The sequence below is a fragment of the Chlorocebus sabaeus genome, chromosome 29, assembly GCF_047675955.1.
Source record: "Chlorocebus sabaeus isolate Y175 chromosome 29, mChlSab1.0.hap1, whole genome shotgun sequence".
Classification (NCBI taxonomy): domain Eukaryota; kingdom Metazoa; phylum Chordata; class Mammalia; order Primates; family Cercopithecidae; genus Chlorocebus; species Chlorocebus sabaeus.
The window spans coordinates 15,301,880-15,328,305 of record NC_132932.1 but is presented as its reverse complement, the minus strand read 5'-3'; the positions used below and the strand labels follow the sequence as shown (position 1 = coordinate 15,328,305).

The 26,426-nt window shown below is 39.1% G+C and overlaps 1 protein-coding gene across 4 annotated transcripts in view; it reads right to left on the bottom strand.

Moving 5' to 3' along the window:
• Nucleotides 1-26,426, bottom strand: part of LOC103231197 (ubiquitin-conjugating enzyme E2 Q2-like) — a 43,617-nt gene that overhangs the window by 10,362 nt on the left and 6,829 nt on the right. For 2 of the 4 annotated variants that reach the window (XM_073012994.1, XM_073012993.1), the window contains exons 3-8: nt 24,443-24,544; nt 20,749-20,853; nt 11,907-11,986; nt 7,886-8,007; nt 5,411-5,495; nt 4,273-4,357 (exon numbers count right to left, since the gene is read on the bottom strand). In XM_073012994.1, the coding sequence (XP_072869095.1) occupies nt 8,001-8,007; nt 11,907-11,986; nt 20,749-20,853; nt 24,443-24,544 (294 nt within the window). In that variant the 3' untranslated portion in view covers nt 4,273-4,357; nt 5,411-5,495; nt 7,886-8,000. Of the gene's footprint in view, nt 1-1,046; nt 4,358-5,410; nt 5,496-7,885; nt 8,008-11,906; nt 11,987-15,667; nt 15,803-20,748; nt 20,854-24,442; nt 24,545-26,426 lie in introns of those variants that run through there. The other 2 variants (XM_073012995.1, XM_007990471.3) reach the window with 2 other exon arrangements.

The following is a 26,426-nucleotide window of genomic DNA, read 5'->3' as shown; positions in this document are numbered from 1 at the left end:
GGTACTAGTAGGTTAGAACTGGGGAAGCAAGCTTACAATTTGATGTTTACCCACTAGCACTACCTCCTTCAAAGCTGATCACAATTATGACAGTGAAAGAAGCTTTGAAACTCCCTTTTATAGGACTGGAAGTGACCTTAAGACCCTTCTATTTACAGAGAAGGGAACTGAAGCCCAGAGATACCAAAAGAGTTGGCCCAGGTCACACCTTGGTGATTGTGGAAGGACTAAGAGAACAAGCCTGGCTCTGACTCCCGCTGTTTCTCCACTCCACCTCCTGCTGCCCCAGCCAGGAGGCTAGATCTCACAATGCAGTCAGAAAAATCCTTCACTAAGAAATATCAAGACTAGAATGCTAAGAAGAAATATTAACAGTTCCAGCTGGGCGTGGTGTCTCGCGTCTGTAGTCCCAGCACTTTGGGAGGCCAAGGCTGGTGGATCGCCTGAGATCAGGAGTTTGAGACCAGCCTGATCAACATGGGGAAACCCTGTCTCTACTAAAAATACAAAATTAGCCAGGTATGGTGGCACATGCATGTAATCCCAGCTACTCGGGAGGCTGAGACAGGAGAATTGCTTGAACCCGGGAGGCAGAGGTTGCGGTGAGCCACGATCGTGCCATAGAATTCCAGCCTGGGCAACACAGCAAGACTTCGTCTCAAAAAAAAAAAAAAAAAAAGAAAAAGAAAAAGAAAAGAAAGAGGCCAGGCGCGGTGACTCAAGCTTGTAATCCCAGCACTTTGGGAGGCCGAGACGGGCGGATCACGAGGTCACAAGATCAAGACCATCCTGGCTAACACGGTGAAACCCCGTCTCTACTAAAAAATACAAAAAACCAGCTGGGCTCGGTGGCGGGCGCCTGTAGTCCCGGCTACTCGGGAGGCTGAGGCAGGAGAATGGCGTTTAACCCGGGAGGCAGAGCTTGCAGTGAGCTGAGATCCGGCCACTGCACTCCAGCCTGGGTGACAGAGCGAGACTCCGTCTCAAAAAAAAAAAAAAAAAAAAAAAAGAAAAGAAAGAAATATTAACAATTCCATAGGAAAATGGCAAAAAGCATGCATAGGTAATTTATGATGAAACAAAATTTTTAAAATTTGATTTACGGTGTCAAGTAAAAAATACAAATTAAAAGAAAAACCATTTTGACTCAGTGACAATGATTTTTTTTAAACCCATTGTTTTGAGAGGCAGGCCTTGCTGTGTGAATGAAAGACACTCTTGTAGCTGGTAGAAGTAAAACTATTACACTCTTTCAAGAAAGCAGTTGAGCATTGTGTATTTAGAACCTTAAAAATATTTAAGACTTTTGATCTAACAATCTGAATTCTAGGGAAGTTTTCCAAAGATAATCAGGTGTGTGACCAAAGAATATTACATGCAACATTATTTATAATGTTGAAAAATTGATCATCTCTTATGTCTCAAGTAGAATGGTTTAATAATGTAAACTGATATGATGTGATGCAGCTGTTAAAATCATAGCTTGGAATATTATTTGATAACCTGGGAAAAAGTTTGTGATATGTTAAGTGAAAAGGAGATTCCAAAACTAAATAACCTGATTTTTAAATTATTAGTAGTGGTGCATTGAGAAAAGAGTTGGAAGGGAATCAATTCAAGGCTATCATTTCTGGATAGTCAGTATTGGAACACGCCCTGCTCTTGGTAAGGCATGCACTTTTATTGGTTGCTTGAATAAGCAAATGAATAAATTGTGGGGTTATGGATAATTTAAATGTTCTTCTCCATAGGTTTTTGAATTTCCCAAATTTTATACAATGATAATATCTTTTTATCATAAAAATTAACCACTATGAAAAACATGTAGTATGTTGACACTCACTGAACAAGATGGAAAAAAACCCTAGTATTTTTGTTCAATGTCCTTCATTTTTACCACTTTCCAAAAGTTTAGAATACTGAAGCCAACGTTGGCCCATTTCCTTTTCATGGAGGGGCTGGATGGAGCCTTTAAAGAGGCTAAATCTTTTGTCATCTCTGGGCTTTAGTTCCCTGCTCTGGAAATAGAAGGAACTTAAGGTCCTTTCTGGCCTTAAAAAAGGGGGTTATAGATTCATTCCTGCTCAGTGGTTCTGGTTGATAGAATTCTTCCTTCATCAACAGCCTCTGCTAAAGAACACCCTCAAAATCAAAGTCATGGTAAAAAGTTCTTCCCAGTTTTGCAGACATTTTTGTTTTGCTGCATGACTTTTGGACAAGAACTAGACTTGTGTCATTTCCATGTGAACAGAGACACACGTTTTCCAGAGGGCACATTGTGGTTAGGGCTGTGTCCTGGTGACTGCGTCTCTGCATAACCCAACTGGTCTGCATGGGAATAGGACTTTTCATCTCATTTTCACTGGTTTCATAATTAACCAAGGCACTTCCTACATGGTAGAGGTCATGGTGGGAACGCTCAGTGTAAGGCTATGGATGGTGCTGCTCAACCCATTTCTTATTTCTGATAAACATTTTGAAGCATGCAGCCTACGGCTGGAAGGCAATTGAGTTCTATTCATAGAAAGGCAGCTCGATTTCTTTCCATGATATCCTTTCTTGAAAAAGTAAAAAATAAGCTGCTATGTGTCATCTCCAAGTATGGCAAATTGGTGCAGAAATTGTAAAAGAGCAGATCTATTTACTGAGACCCATATCTGTCCCCCGACATCCCCCCTCCAAAGTGCGCCACATCCAGTGGGCCTCCCTGTCATGCCTGGCCTGTGGACAACCAGCCCTGCCATCCCTCCCACCCCCTGCCAAGAATGGGGGTTGCCATGTGGCCTGACAGTCCTGCTGTCCCTTGGCTGACAAGCAAACCCATTTCTGGATGACAGGGAATGTGTCCTCTCCTGGCTGTGTTGTCTGTAGAGTTGAGCGGAGGGGAAAGGCCAAGCCATTACTAGGGTATTGGGAGCAGTGAAGAGGCCAGATCCTTTCCAAGGGACACTTTTCCTGGAAAGCCCCTGGAGCTTAGCGGCTCTCATCCGGTGAAGCCGGTTCTGGCCACTAGGGGGCAGGGCCATGAACTCAGCCTGGAGGGAACGTGAGCGGCGTCCGCACTCTGGAGGGACAGACAGAATAAGCCACTAGGTGCAGACAGGCGAGGGAGGCAGGGTGGCCGAAAGGAAGACGCCTCATGTGCATGGAAGTCAGTGCCCTTGGGTGCTGGCATCCTGCCTTCCCAGCCACCGCTAGATGAGGCTTCTGAGCCTGTTGGCCGTCAGGACCGGACTGTGCCCCATAGGTGCCGTGGAATCCCCTAGGCGTCACCAGGCAGCATACAGGTAACAGGCCTGGGAGGTCCCCAACAGCCCAGCTGGACATGCTCAGACACTCTGGGGCTCCTTGTTCAGTGGCGCAAACTCCAGGACCCAGTGAGGGAAACAGAAACATGCCGGGCTAGCGGTATGGTTAAATCCATTTATTCCCAAATAAAAAGCAATTATTTTTAGTATTTTAAAAACACTTTATGAAATATGACATGTTCAGAAAAGTACACAAAATATACCTTAAAGTATACCTTAACAAGTTATTCTAAATTATTTGTCCATGTAACCACCAACCCTGGTCCAGAAATATATTACAGTCAGTATCCAAGAAGCCCACAGATGTACCTTTCAGTTCACACCTCTCTACCTCCCACCTAGATGGACTCCTTACCCTACCCTGTGTGTAATCACCTCTTTTTTCTTGATAGTTTTACTGCCCAACTATGAATCCATAAATAAGTGTTTCTCAGTTTTCTTTTCATTTATGTTCTATGGCTCCTTGGAGGGCAGCAGACCATTACAATAGGTAAGACTTTCTTTCACTCTAAGGACCGATTTTCACTCCACTGCAGGCGACATTGCCTCCACTAAGAATGTATGCTCTAACCAACATTACTTTTGCCTATTTTTGAACTCTGTATAGAGGAAATTGTACAAAATAAGTTTTGAGGGTCTGGTCTCTTTTGCTCAACATAGTGTTCAAGATCTGCCCATCTCATCCCACATAGCTGCAAGCCATTTTATGAATACCACAATCATCCAGTTTATTGGAATGAACATTTGGGTTCTTCTCTGTTTGGGGCTATTATAAATGATGCTGCTCTGAACATTCCTGTGTCTCCTGGCACCTATGTACTCATTTCTTGTGGAGTATATATCCACAAGATTCCTGAACCATAGGGTATGAGTATCTTCCACTTTACCAAACTGTTTTCCAAAACACTTGTACAAATATACACGCCCATTAGAAGGATATAGAGTCTCATAACAATTTTCTTACCTTAAAAGATAAGCAAAATGTCTCCTATTCCTTGTTTTTCTTTTAAGATCTGAAGATCACTGTGCAAAGGACTATCAGGTTCAACCTTGAGATGTACAAAACAAAAAAACAATTCAAACAGAAAGATTATTATTATTATTTGTACTAACTCAAAAATGAACCAATCTGAAAGCTAAAATAGAGCACCTAGGGTAGGTTCCAGAAAGAGGAGATCTCAAGCTGCTCTATATCCCCGGGAAAAATGGAGGCAACTATAGCTTCCAGCTCCTGTAGAATAAAAGTCCCAAAGAGATCATAATAGCCTAAATCTAATCTAATAAGGGGGTTCAGAGTTTTCAGTCATTCTAAAGGAAAACAGTCACATGTATATAATTTTCTCAAGAATTCAAAAAAAGTTTAATATGCTTTCCTAAACTTGTATTACTAGCCAAGCTGTTCAAGGAGGAAAATTTGCCATGGACGGAACCATCAAAAGTTAAATCACTAAAAAATCAGCATGTTTCTACAACTGTCCTATATACACATATCCAATATGTATCCCACCCCTCACTCCCCCTTAGTTTTGCTTTATGAGGCAGGGTGTCTCACTCTGTCACCCAGGCTGGAATATGATGGTGCAATCACAGCTCATTGCAGCCTTGACTTCTCCACGCTCAAAAGATCTTCCTGCCTCAGCCTCCCACCACCCCTGGTAGCTGGGACTACAGGTGTACTCCACCTATATATTTTGAAAGTAATAACATAACTACCTCCACAATAAGAGTTGATTATGTTGCTTTCAAAACTGGGGGGAAAATCACAAAAATCAACTTGGTAATCATTCTCTGTAGAATGAAATGTATTACTCTTATTTACTCATCAAGCAATATTGCTCAAGCTTTTTGCCACAAGATAAAAATCATGTAAATGTTCACTCTATCAGGAAGATGACAAAAAGAATTCCAACAGGCCTATAAAACCAAGAGCATACTCATCCTATCTTACCCCCTACATCTTTTGGAACTTGATTGCATTCGAGTTTCACAAAATAAAGCTAGTAAACATTTCCATTTCTGCCCAGTTTTAAGAAATGACATTTATAATTGGACAACAGAAAAGAACAAAAGAACAATAAGAGCAGGGATTTAGAGATCCTTACCTGTCTTATAACTCTGTGATCTCTATATGTCCCTGAGCTCCTTCATAAGTCTATCTGAAGCTTGCACTGACCCAGACACTGCAGGCTGAAACAGAAAGGCCGCTGTTTACCAGGGTTGACTGAATCAACTAACGTAAAGATTTGAGGTATTTCAACCTGCTCTAAAAGATTACAGTAGCCAGGCACGGTGGCTCACACCTGTAATCCCAGCACTTTGGGAGGCTGAGGCAGGTAGATCACTTGAGGCCAAGAGTTTGAAATCAACCTGGCCATCAGGATGAAACCACATCTCTACTAAAAAATTACAAAAGTCGGTCAGGTGTGGTTGCACGTGCCTGTAGTTCCAGATGCTCAGGAAGCTGAGGCAAGATAATCAGTTGAACCTGCAAGGTGGAGGTGGTAGTGAGCTGAGATGGTGCCACTGCACCCTGGCCTGGGCCACAGAGCAAGGCTCCATCTCAAAAGAAAAAAAAAAGAAAAGAAAAAAGAAAAAGATTACAATAAAAATTGATCACTACTCAACAATCTAAGAAGTGAAAAAAAAAAAGTACAATTAAATGAAGCATTATGAAGTTTCAAGAGAATATAAAACTAGACACAAGTGGTTCATTTCCTTTTTCTTATCACCTAAAAACCTCTAGTCAACATGTTCATACCACCATGGACTCCATGATAGCCTAGAATTCAGTATGAGTCTATTTCAAACCCCAGCAATTTTTGAAAATACTAGAAGACACTCAAGGTGACATTATTAACTAAAATAGGCTTCCATTCATAAGACTACAAGTAAGAATATTACACAGATGGTCTAGTTCACACATTAGACACTGAGAACCATGTGTGCCTACATGCAACTGGTTTCAGTTTTTCAGTGCAGGGACTTCTGTAATGATGAAAACACATCAATATCTTATCCTAAGACTAAACAGAAATGGAACTACTTTTTGGTCATGAGAAACTAAAGGTTTTAAAGACTGCACTAGACTTTGAAGGGCAAAAAAATCAAGTTGATAAAAATATTACTTCCTAACTATGTAACCATGAACTCATTTCATTTCTATAAAATATGAGAAGTTTTTCCTATCTCTAAAATATCAAGCGTACCTATTTCACACAGTGGCTATGATGACTAAATGAAAAGATCTATAAAGTATTTAGCATAGTATCGGTCATGCAAAAGTGTTCAATAATTTATACTTCTTTTGAAGATAACTCAAACTGGAATTGATTACAAGACACAGAAAGTACAGTGACATTAATTCAAATGCTACAATCTTAGTTTTGTAAATAATCAAGATATGGGGGATTAACTAAATTTCTTTGCTGTATGAAAAACTGCCTATTAAATTAATATGCAAATAAGATTGAAGGAGGGAGAGTTAGCTATCTGATTTCAACATTTGGCATCTACTTGGCTAACAATTCATTCCCTGTTTTGGAGAACCTGTACCCAAGACAAAGTAACTGGTCCTCAGATATTGCGGAGTCAGTAAATAGCTCTAATACAAGACAGGAAGCAGTAAGTGGTCAGACAAACATCTGATGTTTCCCTACACTGTCTAAGCATTTTATGTGTATACCTGTATCATTTGAATTCATTTTTCATAGCAACTATTCAAAAGATATGTACTGTCTATCCATATTTTAGAGTTGAGCAAAGTGAAACCATACAAGGTGTGTTTGTCACCAAACTCAGTGTTCCTTTCCCATCCTGCTGCTTCTCATAAAGAGATGTAAAGTCAAAAGAGAAACATTACTTTTGGTCTGGTCAGAGCAGGATGGATCAAAGTCAGCTTCATGAAGGAGAAATAATTGGAGCTGTGCTTTGTAGGAGAGAATGAATTTGAATGTACAGATGCCACAGAAGGAAGGTCAGCAGAGAAAACAGCATAGACAGCTGGAACGGGGCATATACAGGGATCAGCAGGTGGTTCCAGGATGTGAAGAGCAGATGAACAGGATAAAAAGTGGCTATTCATAGATGAGAAAGATAACCTTGGGCAACAAAGCATATGAGTGTGGCTAGTACACATGGTGGCTCATGTCTATAATCCCAGCACTTGGTCAGGGCAAGGTAGCAGGACTGCTTGAACTCAGGTGTTCAAGACCAGCATGGTCAACACAGTGAGACTCCATCTTCACTAAAAATAAAAAAAATTAGCTTGGTGTGGTGGCATATGCCTATAGTCTGAGACACTTGGGAGGCTGAGGCAGGAGGACTGCTGTAGCCTGGGAGATAAAGGCTAGTTACAGTGAACTATGATTGTGCCACCACATTCTAGCCCAGGTGACAGAGCAAGACCCTGTCTCAAAACCAATAACCATATGACTGAATCCACCACTAACTCAGGAATGGAGGAGGAGAGCAGCTGAGATTGGCATGTTCATGAATTGCCTGGTATTAACTATAATTACTTAACCAAAAAGTCCAGGCTCCAGATATTGATACACGCTTCCACATTTAAATGGTCGTACCTTTCAGTCTTCCTAATTTTCTCTAATATTGCCCAATTTTCTTTTTCAGTTCCTTCATCCTCCAACTGTTTCCCACTCATAGGCTCTTCTTTCATCTCATAGTGATCTAAGTCTTCTATATCCTGCAAAAAGAAGAGAAATATTAGGTTATTCAACTGATATTTCTTCAGCAGTTTCTTATGCCAAAAGTTCAATTATTCTTGACTCAATGGGGAACAAGAAACACAATATATCTATTCTATGGGGAGAGAGAAAAAGCCCCACATTCCATTCAAGAGGCTCCTACCTTTTATATCCTGTATTTTCTTTAAAAGCTAGACTCTGGGTAAAGCAGATTTAAAAGCTTTACAAAGTCACAACTAGTAAGAAATAGACTATCATTAATTTATTTACTTCTTTATTTAACTTATCTTCTTTTATTTTTTTGAAGATAGAGTCTCACTCTGTCACTCAGGCAGCACTATAGTGGGGCAATCTCTGCTCACTGTAATCTCTGCCTCCCGGGTTCAAGTGATTCTCATGCCTCAGTCTCCTGGGTAGCTGGGATTACAGATGTACACTACCACGCCCAGTTAATTTCTTTGTGTTTTTAGGAGAGACAGGGTTTTCACCATGTTGGCCAGGATGGTCTCAAACTTCTGACATCAAGTGATCTGCCCACCTCAGCCTCCCAAAGTGCTGGGATTACCAGTATGAGACACCACACCCAGCCAAGCCATCTTTTAAATCGCCTCTTACGAGGAACCTTTGAAACAGTTTGGCAGCAGGGGTCAAGAACCTTAACTGTTCATAGTTTATTCCGGAAACTCGACTTCTAGAATTGTATTAGAAGAAACTAGTCTAAGATGGAAGCACAAATTTAGGCATGAGGATACCTATTCCAACCTTGCAACCACAAAAACAAACACAAAATCTGCATGTGCAAAAATAGCAAAACAGTTAACTCAAGTCCATGAAATATTAAGAGGCCACAGAAATACCAATATAGCATAATTTATCCTGTATTGAAAAACTTTGAAATGAAAAATGGAATACACAAAGGAATAGAAAGAATTTCAATTATGCTGAAATAAGGACAGAAAAAGACCAGAAGAACTCATATTGAAATGTTAATTTCAATTAATTTTAGTTATTATCTCTGGAGAGATCTGGTGCTTCCCCTAATTTCCAGGTTTATGGTTTTATGTAGGAAGCATCTATTGATGTTAACAACTTAAAAGTAAGTTAAAAAAAGCATTTGATCTCAGGTGCTCAGGAGGCTGAAATAGAAGGATCGTTTGGGCCCAGGAGTTTCAGGCTGCAGTAAGCTATGATCACGCCACTGCACTCCAGCCTGGGTGACAGCGACCCTATCTCAAAAACTAAGAATACTTTTAAAAGAATTTGAATAATACCCCGCAGAACAAAATCTTTATTCACACATTCTGCTCCCTCCTTTCCCATACTATCTGTTCTTACATATATACAAATATATGCAGAATTGTTTAAATCCTAACTTTTTTCAATCATGTTATTTTTCTACTTCAATTGCCAAAATCTCTAAAGGAGTACTTTATATTTATCTCGATTTTCTCCCCCCCAAGCTGGCTAATTACCCGATTTCTAGACCAGATTACTGGCTACCTCCACTCAAACTCTGCCCATGACTCTGTACTTCATGGAGCTCCCTTCTCCCTGTGTGCACTTTTCAGCTCTGATCTTCCATCCTATGCTTGTTTTCCCCACAGTGCTCGCAAATGCTTTTGGCCTGTATTTCCTCCTGTGTCTTTAACCTCAGTCATGTTCCCATCCACAAAACTTCTCCACCTAAGTATTAGTCAGCACATCCCAAACAGAATTCAACATATCTTTCTAAAACAATATTATCAGCACACGATTCCCTGCTTAAGGCCTTCTTATCAACAAACACAACAAATAGAAATGTTCCGTTCTCAAATTCAAGACTTTTAACCATCTTCCTTTTCTGGACAATCTTGCTTTCCATGACTTCAACACATCAACCTTCCTTCTTAAAAGAAAAGCATCCAATACACCCAAACACACCATGTCCAAAATTGCTCTTGGTCTGTTCCCACATTATTTTAGGAGCTTAGAATATCTGCTTTTCACCTGGCCTAATCTGACATCTCCAAAGTTCAGTCTCCTACCTTTGTAGATTTCCCTCAAAGGGGCAGTCCCTTGTTGATTAACTTGTGAAGGGGAAATGAAAGGGTTCATGAACCTTAGTACAATGGATGTCTGACCCATGGAAAAGGTTTAATGTTTCCATGAAGTTTATTCCACCTAAGCTAAACTGCACAAAAACATTAAAACAAACTCTCCTTGTAATTGGACAATTTTAAGAAGTATTTTACTCCCAGACTCATAAAACAAGCCTACAGCCAGTCACAATGGCACACACCTGTAATCCCAGCACTTTGGGAGGCCAAGGTGGTGGATCACTTGAGGCCAGGAGTTCAAGACCAGCCTGGGCAACAGAGCGAGACTCAAACTCTACAAAAAGTAAAAAAGAAATTAGCTGGACATGGGGCATTGGCCTGTAGTCCCAGCTACTCAGGAGGATCGCTTGAATTTGGGAGTTCAAGGTTACAGTGAGCCATGACTGCGCTACTGCACTCCATCCTCTGTGACAGTAAAACCCTCTCTCAGAAAACAAAAAGAAGCCTACAGCACTACTGTTTTAGTTCTGAAGCACTCTAAAGTATATTTTAGATTAATAACTTCCAAACTAAGAAAATGGAATCCTAAATTAATTATAAGACTCCAAACAGAAAAAAATCTTTTAAAACAATAAAGACCATGGAATTCACATACATTCTATTTGGTCAATGCAGAGACACAGATCTTTGTTCCAAAGTTTAAATTTAAATGCAAAACTTCAGAGCCTGAAAACATCTAAAATTATACCCATAACTGACAACTGGCCTAGACTCAATGTCTTTGGAATTTGCTGTACTAAATTTGCTACTGTTTGAATGTATTCCCTCCAAAATTCAAGTGTTGCCAATGTGATGATATTAAGAGGTAGGACTTTTAAGAGGTTATTAGGCCAAGAGGGCTCCTTCCCCCTTCATGGGATTAAGGTCCTTATGAATGAGGCTTCGCACGTTGGACTAGCTTGCTCTCCTGCCCTTCTGCCTGCTACCATGTGAGGATGCAACAGGAAGGCCCTGAGACACCAAATGCTGACATTTTCATCTTGGATTTCCCAGACTCCAGAACTGTCAGAAAAGAAAGGACTGTTCTTTATAAATTACTCACTCTCTCTTATTTTGTTAAAACACTATAAAACAGACTAAGACAAATTTCTTTGAATGAGTTTTCAACAAGAGACAGTTTCACTACTTCTGGCAAGTAGTCCATAAAGTATGTTCAAATTCCCCTTTTATGCAAGCATAAAATTTTTTAACTTAGTAGTTTCTCTTCCAAAAAATAACCAAATACATGTTAAGTACTGATTAGTATAACATATAATTTTAGTGCTAAAAGTTAAGAGCTTTTATTTTCTAGAAAATCAAATCCAAGAATTCAGATAAAAAATTTGCTCAAAGGCATATCATGAGTTAGAGGTAAAGCCAGAATTTATAAATTAAATTGCATTCCAAATATGATGTGCTTTCAATTATTCCACATTAGTAGGTATTTATAAAGGAGATTAGAGAATTACTCAAATGTTCAAAACTGAGATATTTATGATTCTTTCTTCTATTTTTGAGACAGAGTGTCGCTCTTGTCACCCAGACAAGAGTGCAGTGGCACTTGGCTCAATGCAACCTCCCCGTCCCGGGTTCAAGCCATTCTCCTGCCCCAGCCTCCTGAGTAGCTGAGATTGCAGGTGCCCACCACCATGCCCGGCTAATTTTTGTACTTTTAGTAGAGACAGAGTTTTGCCACTTTGGCCAGGCTGGTCTCAAACTCCTGACCTCAGGTGATTTGCCCGCCTTGGCCTCCCATAGTGCTGGGGTTACAGGCATGAGCCACCTGGCCTGGCCAAAATGTTATTCTTATATAATATACCTACTTCAGCCATCTCTTCTTCCTCTTCTTTGAAGTCACTTCTTCTTTTGTCCCATTCGAAAATAGAGAAAGAATCTTCCAGGGCTACACGGAACAAATATGCACATTAGAAGACTGGTGTCACAGCTTTAGGGACAAACTCCCAACCATCTGTCACTGCAGTCCCACTACCAGAGAGCTTATTAAAATTAAAATGTGCATTTTAAAATCCAACTTTGATTTGACAAACAACAGTTCTCAGCTTTTAAAAATGAAATGATTTTGAACAATTTAACTTAATAGATGCCTTCAGAATAAAGAAAAGCAATCAGTCAAATATAAAGCAAAAATGAAAAAAATTTTAAATGTAATCTAATTTAAAATAAGGAAACCTTTTACTTATATGGCTATGTGCATAAGATCAAAGGCCTACTTTATTTAAAATAAATGTCCCAAACTATCAACTTCTCAAAAGAGCTATCTTTGTAACTTTGAAAAGTGTGAATCATTACATAAATTCAATTTCCTTACATTTTAAAAGGTCAGATGCATTACCTATAGTAGATACCTCCGATAACTAAGAATTATGAAATGATTACCACCTCACTATAAAGCAAATTTTCTTTTTAAAAGCATGTAATTTACTATCAAATATCTCTCTACAAGACATAATTTACCAATTAACACAAATTAGAATTATCAAGTTCAGAAATGAATGTAATGAATTTTTAGGAAGTGCCTTCATACCCAGTTTGGGCAAAGTTCAAAAGATAAGCTTCCTGGTTAGGACATAGTATATAAATGCATCTTTAACCATTAAGGCCAGTTCAGGTTAGAATCCAGAATATTTAAAAGATCAAGAAAATAGGATCCAGAAATCAAGACCAACAAAGGTCTCAGCAGTATCTAAGCAGTAGCTTCCAAAATGGAATTCACCCCTTCTTCATTTCCCTAAATTATTTTATTCCAAATTCAATTATTCTGGGTATCTAAAGAATATATATCTAGCCTCAAAGTCCCAAAGAATCTGGTTGCATCAATGGTTGAAAGAGCATTTTTCAAATGCTAATTTCAAAGCCTACCCAAAGAATCTGTTTTGAAAAGCTCTCTGAGGTGATTCTCACATGCATCTGGGTCTGTCACCACTACCCCATTTACTATCCTTCATTCTACACATGAGAAAGCTGAGCCCCTTCCCCCTCAAAAAGGGGAAGTAATTTAATCAAAACAAAAAGTGAGTTAGGGCTGTGAAATCCTAAGATTAATTTCATTTCAAGATGTGACCTGGTCCTCTTTCTAAAACCCCACTGAAATGACAGAATTTTATAAAAGAGAGTAAGTGTGCTGCAGCAGCAGCAAAACAACAATACAAAAAGAATACCCTTAGTGAACCAAAACTATAAAGACATGCTGGAAGACACAAGGCAGATGGAATCAGACTGCTGGCCTCAAGAAAGCCACAAACCCAATCCAAATAATGGAGGGACCACTTCTGTTGGAAGAATCAAACATTCTTCACCGTACTTGTCCCAGCTATAGTTGGTAAGGATCACTCCGCTAATAGGAAGCCTATCTTGAAGGTCTCTTACTATCAGTGTCAAAACCAGAGAGAAAAGACAGAATGTTTTTTAATATAACTCAATGCAGCAGCAAAATCTTATAACAGATTCTGCTCTTCCTTTCAGTTCAAAATCTGGAAAGCTCACCGGCCAGCACCTCCCCATCCTCATGCCACAGGAAGAGCACAGGTCTGCAAACCAGGAGGGGGAGGCCACAGCAGAAAAGAGTGACAATTCGGAAGACATTCATAACAACTGATACTGCTCAAAGGTATACGTCATGTATAAATGAACAGATAACCATGTATCATCAGAGAGTTGAAGAAAATTAGCAACCTGAAAGGAAGGTACCAAGTCAAAGAAGCACAAATGACCTGAAGCACTGCTAATGAAGGAAATAAACAGAATTGTAAAACCTAATTGGAATCTTTAGCAGTAATTGAGAAGATACTGTATCCACAAAATACAAAACAGACTACAATGCAAAAGACAATTCTAGAAGGTAAAAATAGGACCCCTAAACCAAAACAAACAAACAAACCAAAAACCAAAAACCATCCAATCAAAAAAACAAACAAAAAAACCACTTGTAGAAGGGCCAGAGCACAATGGACTTGATTCAGCAAAGCATTTCAGGTGGCTCATGTCTGTAATCCTGGCACTTTGAGAGGCTGAGGCAGGCTGATCACAAGGTCAGGAGATCGAGACCATCCAGGCTAACACAGTGAAACCCTGTCTCTACTGAAAATACAAAAATTTAGTCAGGCATGGAGGCAGGAGGATCATTTGAACCTGAGAGGTGGAGGCTGCAGTGAGCCAAGATCGTACCAATGCACTCCAGCCTGGGTGACAGAGCAAGAATTCCTCTCAAAAAAAAAAAAAAATAAATAAAATAAAATAAAACCCCCACACTTTACAGTTACACAGAAAATCACACTAACTATCAGAAAGAACTACGAATCAGATAGGCATGAGACTTTCCATCTATAACAATAAATACCATAACATAAAAGTGTAAAGACCTGGAAAGAAACTCAATTATGACCTCAGAATTCTATATCTAGCTCCATCAAGACAGGGATCATATCTGGGTATGTTTGCCTCAGGATTCTCCACACTGATATGGATGGAGTACTTCATACAGAGTCAAATATTTGTTGAACAAGTGATAACACACAGCAAGTTCATGGAACACACTCCATACACATCCCCACAAACCCTTTCTAGGAAAAACAAAACCCAGGATATTATTCAGGGAGGAGACATAATACAAGAAGTAGCACTAAGCAAAGACAACAGTAACGCCAACAGTGAAGTCTAAATGATTGCTGATAATCTAGCTGAAAGGTCACAGGCCATATTCTCTGACCATACTGATGCACTTAAAATACCTCAAAAGCCATCTCAAAATGCTTTTTAAATTTTTTTTCCTGGATAAGTCTTGGGTAAAAGAAGAAATTGATCCTCATGCCTCAGTCATCCAACTCCTAAGTATGTGCCCCAGAGAAATGCTGGCACAGGGGTACCGTTAAATATAGATAAAAATGATCATAGCAGCATTTGCCCTTCCTAATAACATGGGGAAACAACCCACATATCTGTATCTAGTCAAGGGAATAAATGGTATGGTGTTTTCAAACAATGGAGTAAATACAGCAATGCAAAAGAACTATAGCTACACACAATAGGAACACATTTCATACACAATGTTGAGCACAATGAAGAGATGAAAAAATACATATGGCATGATTTTCAAAAGTTCAAACAATAGGCAACACTACACTGTATTGTTCAAGGAAGCATACATGAGTGATAACACTAGAGAAACATAAGGCAAGATGAAGTGTACAGAGGCATGGTGATTGGGAAGCAGCCTGCAGAAGGTTTCTGTAGTGCAAGCAATGTGCCTTCTCCTCACCTCGGTGCTGGCTAGGTGTTGGTTCCCAAGTACTGACTCTAACTATATGTTACACTAAGCTTATGTTTCATAGAACCAAGTACTGACTCTAACTATATGTTACACTAAGCTTATGTTTTATATAATTTCCATACATGTCAGATCTCACAATAAAAAGTTTTTTTTTTTTTTCGGAGTTTCGCTCTTGTTGTCCAGGCTCGAGTGCAGTGGCACGGTCTCAGCTCACTGCAACCTCTGTCTTCTGGGTTCAAGCAATTCTCCTGCCTCAGCCTCCCGAGTAGCTGGGATTATAGGCATGCACCATCGCACCTGGCTAGTTCTTGTATTTTTCGTAGAGATGGGCTATCTCCATGTTGGTCAGGCTGGTCTCAAACTCCCGACCTCAGGTGATCCACTTGCCTTGGCCTCCAAAAATACTGGGATTACAGGCGTGAGCCACCATGCCTGGCCAACAGAAAGTTTTAATAGTAAGAGCAATGTGAACAGAGGTTGCAATAAAATGACTTAGAAAATACAAGCTATTTAGAAAATAGATTTTAAAACTTGCGTAATAAAGTCAAACAGCACCCAAAGGAAGTGTATACCCTTATATGTTTGTTTAAAAAGCAATTTAAATTACATTGATCCACTACACTAGAAAAAGCAAAATAAACAAAAAGGGGAAATAATGAAGACTTAAGGAAAATGTGAAAAACACCCCACCAAATTTAAAATAACACTAAAGGAGGATTCTTTCAAAAGACTAAGATAATAAAACAGTCATGCCTCTGATAAGTGAGCAAGATAAAGAAAACTTTGAAGAGAAAAGGGCATGTAGCCACATGTGAATATGATGCAAAATGTGAAAACTTTAACATCTTTAAAACACCTTAGAAGTATGGATGAAGTGCCCATTTATTTTAAGAATCTACAGTAACGAAAACTAACTGAAGAAATGGAAAATCTGGAGACCAATACGCAGAAGAAGGAAAAAGACAAAGACTCATCTTCCAAATTGGACATTCATTTAAACCAGCGTTTGTCAGCCTCAGCAATATTGATATATTGGGGCAGACAATTCTTTGTGGAGGGTTCTCCTGCTGTGTTGTAGGACATTTAGTAATATCCCCTCTACCCACAGAATGCCAATAAGACCTCCCAAGCATGACCAGTTGTGACCACAAAAATGTCTCCAGATATTTCCAAACATCCCATGGGAAGCATAATATTCCTGTAGTTGAAAATTACTGTGTAGACTAGATCTACATCCTAAGTCTTAGAAAAAAGATGTAATGTTTCCCAAGCTATCCCTGCATACCCTGGATACTGAAAGGAAATAAGAGCCTTAAAGGAAACAAACAAAACATAATCTTATTTAATACAGAAGTAAAAATGCAAAAATGAAATATTACCATAGCCATTCTTACAGTGTTTATTATAGGAATGCAAGGATGATTCAAAATTAAGAAAATTTCATCAGGTAATTCACAAATTATATTTCTCCATAGAAATATAATTGTGTAGGCACAATCATGAAAAACAAGGTAGCTCTATATGCATTAAGTCCGTGTGATATTCAGTGAAAAACACAATTTGCAAATGTCTTACAGAAAAAAACTGAACACATATTTCCACCATCTGCTCTTTGTCTTGAGGCTCCACTAGAAATACAGTGAAGAAGAAACATTATATAAACACACAATTACAAAAAAAGAAATGGGATTACCAACAGAAGATTCACCTCCATTAGACAATGACAGTAAATGGAAAATGGTTAATTAATGGAGCAAAGCAAACAAAAGTGGAGGTCAGGGGGATACCGAAAACAAAGAAGCTAATTTGTCTCACAGCAACCTGGAAAGGTTCTAGACTCAGACACCAGGTATCCCCGAGGGTGGGACTGACAGGCAAGACTGAAAACAGAGATTAACCAAAAGCCTATATAGAGCACACATTTTCCAGGCACTGAAATGCACTGCTCTCCCCCATCTCCTTAAGCAGAACCCAAGCAAACTTATCTACCTCAGACAAGAGAATGCAGATTTCATCTCCAGAGGAATGGAGTAGTTCCAGCCATCATTTATGATTGCACCGGGAGATAAGAAAGAGGGGTAGAGGATAACAATCAGGAGTCAGCATACATTCCTCCTAAAAGCTATCAGTTGCCAAGTCTTGGCCATGAAGAACTCCCAATCAGTTTTTTACTTTTATTTTTTATTTGTATTTATTTGTTTAATTAATTAATTTATATGGTTATTTATTTATGAGACAGGGTCTTGCTCTTTCACCCAGGCTGGAATTGCAGGAATGCAGCAGGATGATCACAGCTCACTTCAGCCTCAACAGGTCCTTCTGCCTCAGCCTCCCAAGTAGCTGGGGCTACAGGTGGGTGTCACCACACCTGGCTATTATTTTCATTAATTTTTTGTAAAGATCGGGTCTCACTCTGTTGCCCAAACTAGTCTTGAGCTCCTGGGCTCAAGTGATCCTCCAAAGTCAGTCTCCCAAAGCACTGAGATTGTAGGTGTGAGCTGACACACCCAGCCTCCCAGTCTTTTAGTACCTCTCTGAAATATGAATGAAGAAAAAAAGGAATTAATAAAAAAAAAAAAAAAAAAGAATACAGACCGGGCACTGTGGCTCACGCCTTTAATTCCAGCACTTTGGGAGGCCTAGGTGGGCAGATCACCTGAGGTTGGGAATTGGAAACCAGCCTGACCAACATGGAGCAACACTGTTTCTAATAAAAATACACAAATTAGCCAGGCATGGTGGCACATGCCTGTAATTACAGCTACTAAGGAGGCTGAGGCAGGAGAATCACTTGAACCCAGGAGGCAAAGGTTGCGGTGTGCCAAGATCACGCCTTTGTACTCCATCCTGGGCAACAAGAGCGAAACTCTGTCTCAAAAAAAAAAAAAAAAAAAAAGAAGACTACAAATGATAAGCAACATAGAATAGATAAAATTTAAGGAAAGGCTTTAAAAAGAAAAATAAGACAAAAATAAACTAAGAAAAAGTTTATTAAAGAACAAACAGATGCTAGGGAGAAGACAAAAGAGTATCAAAATCACTTCATAAAGACACTTGTGAATATATTACATGAATAAAACAAAAATAGAATATGAATAAGGAATAATCAGAAAAGAAAAAGTTCTTAGAACTCAGGGTTCATCTTGGGAGTTGGTCCCCAATGAGCCACACCTCCTGTCGTCATGTCCTTGGACAGGCCCATCCCACAGTGAATCTGGGTTGGCCCCAAGACTCACTTTAACCTAGAGAATTTGGTAGAAATGACACTGGACCTGTTCCAGGTCTAAGCCTTAAGAACACCTGGCAGCTCCACTTGTGTGCTTCTGGAAGCCAAAATAAGTACTGACTCTCTTCTTGGAGAAAGAGAAGCCACATGAAGAGGCCTCAGAGCATGAGATGCTAGGCAGAGAGGAAGGCCACATGAAGAAGAAGAAACACCAAGGCGGCAGACCTGTGGGTGAAGAAGCTGTCTCAGACACTCCACTGCAGCTGAGCATCCAGATGACCTGTCCCTGACACCGTCTAACCACACAGTGAGAGATGCCAAATGAAACCAGCAGAAAAACTGTCCAGCTATCCCCAGTTAACCCATACAGTAGTGACAGAGATAAATGTGTAGTTTTATGCCATTAAGTTTTGGGAAAATTGGTTAAGCAACAATAAATAACCAAAACAAAACTTAAAGTTTTGACTGTCCAAATAACATTTCCTACAATCAAAAGATAAGAAAAATATTCCAGAACTTAAAACTAAACAAAAATTAGAAATAACATGAGATACAAGAGGCAAGACAAGAGGACTAAAACCCAATTAACAGACACCTCAAAATGAACAAATAAAATGGAAAGGTGAAAGTTAACAAAAATATGACAAGATTCAAGATTCCAACTTTGAAAGAGCCTATCCATAGGCCTATCCATTCGGTGTACCCAGCACAGTGAATGAGAAAAGACCTACACTAAGTACAATGTTGTGCTATTTCAGCTCACCAAGGAAAAGACAAAATCCTAAAAGCTTCCAGAGAGAAAGTCATGCCTAAATGGTGAAACTCAGGAAGATATGAAGCTTCACCACTACGACTGGTTAGAAGACAACAGCACAGACTTTGAAATTCTAAGGTAAAATTATCCTCAACTTAGAAATACATAATCAACCAAACTATCAATCAAGTGTGAGGGTAGATTATGACAAAAGTGAATAGTGATGGGGATGTGCTATGCACCAGGCACTCTTCCAAATGGTTTACACGTACCAACTCATTTAATCCTCATAGCGCCCTAGAAACACAGGTACTAATACTATTGCTGGCTCCCCCATTTTGCAAATGGAAAACTGATGCATAGAGCACTTAGGGAATCAGCCCAAGGGCATACAGCTAGTAAGTAGTAGAACCAAGATTCAAACCTATCTCGACTGACTCCAAAATCCAAACACTGCATTGCATTTTTTTTCAGAAGCTAGAGATCAGAAAATATGCCACTCTATGCTTCCTTTGGGTTTTACTGGAGGACACAGTCAGGTAAAATGACAAAGGGAAAGCCAAGAAAGATGACATGGGATCCAGGAAACAATGGATCTCTAGGAGAGCAGATGAGAAAAACCTCAAGATGACATCTGCACAGCCAACCCAAAGAACGACCTGCCAAAATGGGAACAGAGGAGCCAAAGGCTTTGGAAGAGAAGGAGATCTCAGAGAAAGGGCTACGACAGAGTTTTTTAAATTAAAAGTTACTATTATGAGGAAGACACTGCAAAACAAAAGGCAGGACCATGAAAAGAAATATCCTATCCTAAATATCCTAGAAAACTTGGCTTTATGAAGTCCTAATGATAATTAGTGATTACTTATATGACTAAGGATAATATTTGAGGAAGGGAAAGTGGGTAGTATAAGAGCTAAATTCTCATGTATTATACTAAAATGTCAATAACTAATGCCTAAATAGGTACATCCAGGAAGAAGTTAGGGGTAGTGGTGACCTAGTGGAGATTTCTGTCGCTTGCAGGAAACAACATTTGGGCAAGTCCTTAAGAAGCATAGACAGACTTAAGGAGATGGCATTTCTAGGTGAAGGTAATTCATTGAGAAAAGACAAACAATGAAAGAAGCAAGAACATTTATGGACACCAAGAATATTCACAACAAAAAGCTGGTGTTAGGGAAAAGGGGAATTGTTGCCTGTCATACTAAATACCAGCAGCTCCAAAGAATGAAAAGGTTATTTTTAGTATCTAAAACAGAACAAACAGAACAATTCAATAGCTACAGAAAAACTAACTTCTAAATAAGTTGAGTAATAAAAAAAAAATCATCCCAGTTTGACTTTTGTTTGAGACAATTTATTTTATCTCTTGAAACTAGAGAATTTTTACTTTACCTGACCCATGGGTAGTGGTTGATCTGGCATCTCAACATCCATGTGCTTAGGAAGGTTATATAATCTGCAGAGTCCACATATCACCCACTTCAATTGCTGATGAAACTACAAAACACATTTCAGTAAATAAGCATTATGTTAAAGAGCCCTTAGAAGACATTAATAATGTTATGTCTACGGTAATCAATCCAGAAGGAAATAAAAAAGTTTGTCACTGCTCTACTGAAGCTTACAGATTAATAAAAACTCTGTAAAATATTTTCAGGAGCGTCTAGTTTAAGAAAGTTACTATTGCTTGGGGTATAATCACTACAACTGATACCTAGCAGAATGACAACAATAAAGACAGAGGAAGGAAGTTTCAGACATTGTCCAATTTCTCATTGCTATCTTGTTTCCTTACAAACTTACAACTTCAAACAAGAGAGCATTAATGCATTAATGAGGCTACCAAAAATAAAGAAAAAGAGGACAGGGACATGCCTTTTTTGTCTTTTATACCAAATTATCACAGGTCCTGGCAGAGAAGACACACATTTTTTTTTTTTTTATTGTGTTCTACTATTCAGAGTTTCCTGTATCCACCAGGGGAGGAAAAAAGTAAGTAGAAACAAGCACAGACATAGAGATTTTTTACAGTGTATACTAAAGGGGTCAGATTATACACAATATTTTATGCCTTACTTTTTTTACTGAATATATCTTAGAAGTTTGCACATGCTCTATGGAAAGACTGGCTGCATTTTTTTGGTCCACAACTGTTATAAAATGTACACTATAATTTTTATTTAACCAACTCTTTATTGGTGGACATTAAGAATGGAGGAATGTTTCAACAAGGGAACAATCGACAGTATCAAAATACTGCAGAGGGGTCAATTTGGGGACTAAGAAGGAGCCACCGGTTTTGGCAACTGGGAGATAAATTTTAGCGCCATGATGAAGGCAGAATCCAGATTATAATGAGCTCATTGAAAGAAGGTGAAGACATGTAGCTTATTCTCTCCAGAAACTAGGCTATGGTAAACTGGCAGAGGCTCTAAGAGTGGGAGGTGAGTTGTTTTCTCTTTCATGTAAATATATTTACTTTTTAAAACACTAGGCCCAATTTTATATGCTACTTAACTTTATGAACATGTTTATGTATGTATGTCATGTAATGTTTTAGACACTGAAAAATAACTCATTTCTGCTATTATAAAACTGGTATCTTTAGATGTTCAGAAGCAACTTCCTAAAAGGAGGTGGCAGTAATGGAGCTATGTCTATCACTCTTTCCCATCAATCCCCTTGCTGGAGATGTAAACATGTGTCCATCAAGCCTTTAATTTTTACCTCTTATCTTCATGGCTCTGCAGACAAAACTTAACTCTTTTTTTTTTGTATGTGTATATGTATATTTATATGTATATCTATATCTAGAGAGAGAGAGGGTCTTGCTATGTTGCCCAGGCTGATCTCAAACCCCTGGGCTCAAGCAATCCTCCCACCTTGGCCTCACAAAATGCTGGGATTAAAGGCGTGAACCACTGTGCCCAGCCTCATCCTTAACTCTTAAAATATCTTCAGACTGATGTTCTTCTGTTCTAATTTTTAAGAATAGATGTGTTTAAACCAACTCTAACTTATTTTGACAAAAATTGGAGTTAAGACTCAAACTTCCTCAAATTGTCAGTTCTCCTAAAACCATTTACAGAATAATCTATCTTTTCACTATTAAGTTAAAATACCACCTTTTCCTTACACTAAATTCTCCTTTGCATGACTCTGGTTCTAAACTTCCATTGCCTTTATCTGTCTGGCCCAGGGCTGGTCCACAGTATTTTATTTAATATCTGCTTGAGAGTCTATACTTTACTACTTTTTAAAAATTTACTCTTCTAAACAAACTTTAGAGTCACTTTGTCAAGTGCCAAAAATAAATTTGCTGGAATTTGTACTGAAATTTGTAAACATATTATTTTTATATATATATATATGTACACTCACTACTTTTTTATTTTTATTTTTTGAGACAGAGTCTCACTTTGTCATCTAGGCTAGAGTTCAGAGGCATGATCTTGGCTCACTGCAACCTCTGACTCCCAGGCTCAAGTGACCCTCCCACCTCAGCCCTCAGCCTCAGGAGTAGTTGGAACTACAAGTATGTGCCACAGACACCCAGCTAATTGTCATCTAACCGCCTCAGATTCCCAAACTTTTGGGATTACACGTATGAGCCACTGTGCCCAGCAGAAATTACATTTATAAATTAATACGAAGACATGGTGATAACTAACATATTTATAACATGAAATCTGCTCATCCAAGAACATAGAATGAAAATCTTTCATTCCACTCAGCAAAATTTTGTCATGTCCTTGATAAAAGTCCTGCACATCTAAGTTTATTCCTAGATATTTAATTTTTGCTGAAATACCTGAAAAAATACTTCATCACTATATCTTCTATGTGATTACAGCTAACATTTGGGAAGGCTATTGATTTTTATATAAAAGAGCTTTTAACCAGTAATCTTAAAAACTGTTTTTTACAGTTGGTTCATTTGGATATTTTTAGGTAAACAATCATGTCAACTGAAAATAATGATTGTTATTTTTATATAAAGACTACGACATCATCGGGAAATACAGTAAATACTTTTTAAAAGAATATAAAAGAGTCAGGGGCAGTGGTTTATGCCTGCAATCCCAGCACTTTGGGAGGCCGAGGCGGGCAGACCATGAGGTCAGGAGACTGAGACCATCCTGGCTAACACGGTGAAACCCTGTCTCTATTAAAAAATACAAAAAATTAGCCAAGCATGGTGGTAGGTGCCTGTAGTCCCAGATACTGGGGAGACCGAGGCAGGAGAATGGTGTGAACCCAGGAGGGGGAGCTTGCAGTGAGCTGAGATCACACCACTGCACTCCAGCCTGGGTGAAAGATCGAGACTCCATCTCAAAAAAAAAAAAAAAAAAAAAAAAAAAAGAACATAAAACTATACAGAATACGACTTCAACTATTTAAATATATGTATAAGGGTTATGTATTTTACCATCAAAGAAAAAACATATACGGGTAGAAACTGGCCACCACGTCAACTGTCAATAGTGGTTATATTAGGTAGAGAAATTATGGGAGACTTTAATTTCTTTCTTTTCTCTTTTCTGAACTTTATGAATTTTCTCAACAATGGTTGCTTATGAGTTTTATAATAAAAAAAGTTTTTAAAATTTTTCCAACATGAAAAGTTGTATTTCTTTATATACTAAAAACAAAAACAAAACTTCCAATTTGAATACCTTTGACTTTTACTGCAGACTTACAGACCCTTGAAAGAAAAGGCAATTCCCTCCCACTAGTTCTGGTGTCATTCTCCCCATCTCTGCCTTCACTTCCACCTTGGTCTTTTTTCTACTTTCCACCTTGGCTAGTGGTCGCTACCCAAAATGCTTGCTTGGCTTAATGGTTAGAATTCAGGGAAAAAGAGATCCTGAATTCCTAATCTAAACTATGGTTATACAACTGGGAAATAATAAAGAGAATCCAGGTAGTAAGTAAGATTTGGAGAACTTAAAAAACCCAGACTTTAATTCCTCTAATATTATAGTCATTACTCATGTTTTTTAAAAATCATATTATCTCTTAACATGTAATTTCTAAATATAATATTTATGAGGAAAAGAGAAAATAGCTTGCCTTCTTTCCTTACCAAATTGTTGTTCTTAGTATCTTCTAGACATTCCAGAACTGATCTCAGATTTGGCTCATCAGAGTCCACAAACCATATGGGTGAAGAAGATGAATAGGATTCCTGTTTAGCACAGAGACACCTGTGTTAAACGTTTACATACAGACTAACCCAAATATGCAATTAAGCCACACCACTAAATGGCAAGATGACCATGGATTTAAACAAAATGTATCAGGGGGAAAAGGCAACACATTAAAACCCATATGAGGCGCTAGACTTCTAAGACAGCCATTCTCCTTGCATAGCACTGTCTGCTGCTACAGCTCATAGAAGTCAATAATTTTCTTCAACACTGGTAGGCAGCCTCTAAATGGGCCTGATCACCCTCACCTCCTGCCATTCACACCTTTGTAAAATTCCCACCCCTGGACCTAGTGACTCACTTCTACCAAGGAGTATACAGCAAAAGTAATAACATCACTTCTGAGGTGAGGCTACAAGGAGACTATGATGCCTGCCTTGGTCACCCTTCTCCTGCTCTCTCCATTGCTCCCTCTGATGGAAGCCAGTTGCCATGTGATGAGGTGCCCTATGGAGATGCCCACATGGCAAGGTATTGTAAAAGGCCTCTGACCAGTAGCCATCTAGAAAAGGAGGCCCAGTCCAACCGCCTCTGAGATGAATCCTGCCAATGTGAGCTCGGAGGCGGATTATCTCCCTATCCTGCCTTGGGATGGATCACAGCTGCCACCAACACCTTCACTGTCTGGTGAGAGGCCAAGCCAGTGAACCCAAGGTAAACAGGACAGACTCCTGAGCCACACAAACTGAGATAATGTGTGTTGTTTTGAGCTGCTAAATTAGTTAAAGAGCAATAGATAACTAATTCAAACAACATAAAATTCTAACATTTTATTCTATCACACAAACCAAGTAATACCAATGAATACCATTAGTATATATGTATTTTTGGGACACAATTACATGTGATTTTTTTAAAAAGCTAATGAACTAAGCATTATGCACTTTCACCCACTAATAGACATTTACTCTGCTGTTTTGTACTGTTTTTTAGTATAAATTGGGGGAAAGCCATTATTATTATCTATTAGCTTCAGAAGAACTAGGTTCAAGTCATAGAAAACCATTGAAACTATGGAAAACCAGAAAAACAAGTTGACTGGGCATGGTGGCTCACACCTGTAATCCCGGCACTTTGGGAGGCCCAGATGGGTGGATTACAAGGTCAGGAGATCGAGACATCCTGGACAACATGGTGAAACCCCGTCTCTACTAAAATAAAAACAATTAGCCAGGCATGGTTGCACATGCCTGTAGTCCCAGCTGCTCAGGAGGCTGAGGCAGGGGAATCGCTTGAACCCGGGAGGCAGAGGTTTCAGTGAGCTGAGATGTGCCCCTGCCATCCAGCCTGGTGACAGAGCAAGACTCCATCTCAAAAAAAAAAAAAAAAAAAGAAAAGAAAAGAAAAACAAGTTGTATTGAAAGAGGACATCATTAACAGTATATCTCTTCAATAATGATTTATTTCACTATTCTCATTCTTCTCTTACAGTGTCCCAAATCTCTTTACAGGCTAAAGGAAACTCTTCAGAATGAATCCTATTCTTTTTTTTTTTTGAGACGGAGTCTCACTCTGTCACCCAGGCTGGATGCAGTGGCGCGATCTCGGCTCACGGCAAGCTGTGCCTCTCAGGTTCATGCCATTCTCCTGCACCAGCCTCCGGAGTAGAATCAGCCTCCGGAGTAGTAGGTACCCGCCACCACGCCCAGCTAATTTTTTGAGAGATGGGGTTTCACCGTGTTAGCCAGGGTGGTCTCGATCTCCCGATCTTGTGATCCACCTGCCTCGGCCTCCCAAAGTGCTGGGATTACAAATGTGAGCCACCGTGCCTGGCCCAATCCTGTTCTTAAAGAATACCACTTACGAGTATTGCATTTTCTTCTTCAAATTGTTCAGCATACATTGAGAATACATCATATG